The 4,215-nt window shown below is 35.4% G+C and overlaps 1 protein-coding gene across 1 annotated transcript in view; it reads right to left on the bottom strand.

The window, feature by feature from the left end:
* Positions 1 to 2,227, bottom strand: part of LOC104763498 — a 4,960-nt gene extending 2,733 nt beyond the window's left edge. The window contains exons 1-2 of the mRNA XM_010486860.2: positions 1,832 to 2,227; positions 1 to 1,621 (exon numbers count right to left, since the gene is read on the bottom strand). Coding sequence (XP_010485162.1) covers positions 1 to 1,228 — 1,228 coding nt within the window. The 5' untranslated portion in view covers positions 1,229 to 1,621; positions 1,832 to 2,227. The remainder of the gene's footprint in view (positions 1,622 to 1,831) is intronic.

The raw sequence follows: 4,215 nt of genomic DNA, 5'->3' as shown, positions 1-4,215 counted from the left end.
TTGTCTCTGAGCATTTTCCAAGCTCCAAACTAATAAATTTCCCAGTTCGAGTTGATACAACATCTGATTCCTCATCTGCAAGTCCTTCAGATTGTCCACTTGCTTCTCCTCTGGTGCTTGGTGTCGTAGACTCAAGATACTCTCCATTACCAAAGAAAGCCATCTCCATTTCCATTATCTCTTTCTCTCTTCCAAGAAAAGATCTGTTCCTCGGAAAAGGAAGCTCATCAATTCCTTCTACTGTCTCTTTATCAGCCACACTCTTCCTCCCAAGCTTTGCCCTGAGAATCGCTGCGGTCTTTCCCACACAGATTCTCCAGTTACTCTCATTAGCTTCGAGTTTAAACTCATGGGACTTAATTAAACCATCAATGGCTTCTTTACACTCTTTATCTATGGCATTGCAGTTGAGAAGACCCATTATCTCAGAAGGTCCAGTTCCATAGAAAATCGGAATCAAGTTCTTCTTTTGAGCAAAGAACCTAACTTCCTCCAAGCTAAGGTAGTTGAGCAAGCTCGAACAGGAGACAACCACAATCCCATAAGTAACAGAACAGATAACTCTGTCGGCGATCTCATGACTCTGTGTGTCCGAATACTTAGCTCTGTCAGCAACGAAACAAGCGATTCCCTGAAGCTCAAGCTCTGACTTTAACCATTTGCAGAACCTCACCAAGTTTGGGTTATGTCCATGAAACCCTATGAAGACATCAGAGCTCCTGAGCTTGGTGTTAGTTGCAGGTGAAGAAACAGAGACTTTAGCTAAAGAAACCCTAGGAACAGGGAAAGTGAAGGAGATTCTTGGAGGAGCAGGATCTGGAGTACAAGCTGATAACTTTAGCTTCCGATCTGATGGTTGTTCATCAGAAAACTCATACTGGTCTGAAGGAGGAGTGTAGGAGCTGCTCGGTACATCTTCAGATTGTGAGCCTTTGTAAGAAACAGGCGGTGAGGGGGGCTTATGAGTGGTGGTGGTTGTGGTAACGGGTTGTGTAGCTCTTGGGGATATATAAGGAGATTGTAAAGCGGAAACAAAAGCAGAAGATGGTGGGGACACAAGAGAAGGTGAATTGAGAGGAGAGATTTTGATACTTGGAGATGATGAATCTGAAGCATTGCTTGTTTGAAGAAGATCTTTACCTTTCTTACTTGAAGAGCTTGCTGGTGATGAAGTTCTTATGGTTAATCCAACTAAACTTGCTTCTGACTCGTCTTCTATTCCTCTCATTACTCCCTTTCTCTTCTTTAACTTCCTCACACCAAACCCAAACTAAAACTCAAATGAAGCTCTCAGCAGCTCATAAGGTTATGTCTTTATCTCTCTAACGTGGTATGATTCATCATTATGGTCTTTATCTGACAGATTATATTGGAGTGAGTGGGACTGTGAGGAGATGAGTCAGAACATGAATGCAACAGTTGATGTAGTTCAAGGAGATTGAGGTAAAATCTGAGGAACTGCATGTGATGTATCTAACTCTTCCATTTTGTGGGGTCCTCTTCTTCTCAACAACACTGTTGAAACCCAACTTGTTTATTCTTCTCTTTGTTTTTTTATTTTCTCCTTTCTCCCTTAGTTCAGATTTGACCAAGAAGTTCCAAGAGCCAAGTTTCAGAGTCTCTGCAACAATGGACGTCACGGGTCAGAAGAAATATCATTACCTTACAATGAGTTGTGGTTTAATAATGTTCATCATCATCATCATCAAGATTGAATCTTATTTTTTTACTCTCGTTTGAATTAAAGCCAGAACCACAAAATGAATAGGAACAGAATAAAAAAAGGAACATCTTAGTCAAAATCTTTAAAGATGATTTCTCAAAGACTTACCCTTTTGTTTGATCTTTTTCAGACACAAGTCTGAAAGACGTGTCACTCCCCCTACAAGCCTCTCTCTCTCTCTCTCTCTTTCTCTGTGTGCTTCAATGTGTATCTTTTTTTCAGGAAGAGCAGATTGTGATATAATGAAGAGGGAGAGAAGAATCTGGATTTGTGAGTTGGATCTGAAAGTGCTTATGGAGATGAATTTTTTTTAAATATAGTGATTAAAGAAATGGTTAAGAGAGGAGCAGCCTGGAGAGGGTTAATGTCTAAACATGTACCAATGCATTTATAATGATCACCCACTTAATCGAAATCTTTAATATAAATTCCTTGATATATAAATCTTGGATTCTCCTTTATTTCATTTGTTTTTTTAGCTCTCTCCCTCTCTCTCTTCTCTCAACAACCTTCTGCAGTTGGATTCTTTTCTCTCTCTCCCTCTGGTTTCTCTGGAAATGTTAAATGATAAGATTTAGTTTACCAAGAAGACTCGAGTTTTTATTGTAAGTAGGACTAATTAAGGGTATAATCTAACATGGTTACATGGGTTTAAAGAGTTATAAAAAAATAGACAGACTCAAATTTAAGACATTGAACTTTGAGCTGAAAAGAAAAGAGGTTGGATTGAAGTAAGTAAAGGGAACCATTTTCAATTTTCTCAGTACTTTGGTTGTTTGTCCTCTAGTGTTTGTATTTTTTTTTTAGTGTGTATAGAAAATAAGAAAACTCCAAAACATTTGTACTACATTACAACATTTATTGAACTATATTATACTATCATTGCTACAATTAATAGAAGAAAATAACGAAAGAATATTTACACTTCTGGGTTATTAGTAAGTGAATTCATGTCCAAGATATTTAGTTTACTAAGTTAGTAACAGTAACCTAGTATTTGAAAATTTTCATACATCTTCTTTTTCTTAAACTTATATATTCTTTTCATCTATATGAAATATAGAGGCAGTAAAAATAATTAATCATTATGATTCATAAAATATTACAGAGAGAAATTTCAATGATGTCAAAGGAAGCGTAGACATAATAATATAATCACATATATATAGAAAAATTTCAATGTTGTCACAGCAAGTGTAGACAGTGTAGGTATTATTTGCGTACACAAATTAACTATTGGATAATGGTCCACACTATTGTGTAGACAACACTAGTTATAGTATTTTTTTTTGAGCAAACAAAGTTATAACTTCTTTCATAATTAGCTTCGTAAGAAAATTTACACTAACTTTAGTATTGACGTTTTTTATAAATCTTGGATTTTTGATAACTATAGATGTAAAGATAATATCATATCAATATGTTTAGTCCATAATATGATATTATTTTCTCAATACCGTTTTAGTTTGTAAATTTGATTTGTGAGACAGTAAAGTAGTACTATTATTGTAAGATAAACTCCAAATAATGAAAGCAATTATCTCTTTTTATTTGAGACCTGATTATTATGTATATGTATCATATGGGTACACTGACACAACATTTGAAATCTGATTCACAGTGGGAATTGGTCCAAGACCACTCCACTTGTGACTTTTTGTTTATTTACCCCACACATTTTCACATTTATCTACAATCATAAAGGACCAAAGGAAAAAAAATTACCATCAAAATCTTGGGCCGTGTGACGTATGAACAAAACAAGATTGAATTGTTTATTTTTTCCTAGTACAGTATAAAAAGATTGTTTTTTCGATGTGGAAAGCGTTTATAAAACGCTGAAGGATTACGTATCGTTGTTTTCGGATCTTGAAAACGGCAACCACTGTATATACAAAAGATGGAAACGTCATCAAGTCAGAAAGACGAGGGTAAATTGGTAAATAGCATGAGATCATGTTAACTCCCCTTAACGGTATATCACACACCGTCGAAATCCCAGATCCGACCAGATAAGATTACGTCGAATCGAACGGTCACAAAACGTCTGAGTCGTTGCTGCAGTAACCAGCGGTTTCGCCACGTGTCCCGACCAAGTCGCTCACACGTTTTGTTCTTTCTTTTTTTCTCTTAATTATTTTTTAAAAATACAAACAAAATAAAGGTAACAAATTTTTGGATCGTAACCGGAAAAAATAAAAATTAACGATTTTTCGCAGCGAAACTTTTCCACAATCAACGGATACAGAGAGAGATAGAGAAAGATCTGCGAATCTTTTAATCGAATTTAGGGTTTTTTCTTAATCATCTTGTAATTTCGTTTCGGTGTCTCTGTAAAACTGTAAAGGAATCACCTTTGGGGGTTCTTGCCTTTCAATTAGGTACGTAAAGCTCGAATCTTTTTTGTTCATTTCGTGGATTTTGATTTATGGGTTGTTTTTTTTTTTTTTTTTTTTTTTTTTTTTTTTTTTTTTTTTTTTTTTTTTTTTTTT

The sequence above is a fragment of the Camelina sativa genome, chromosome 18, assembly GCF_000633955.1.
Source record: "Camelina sativa cultivar DH55 chromosome 18, Cs, whole genome shotgun sequence".
In the NCBI taxonomy this organism is placed as follows: domain Eukaryota; kingdom Viridiplantae; phylum Streptophyta; class Magnoliopsida; order Brassicales; family Brassicaceae; genus Camelina; species Camelina sativa.
The sequence above is the reverse complement of the archived record's forward strand: the minus strand, read 5'-3'. Positions and strand labels throughout refer to the sequence as shown.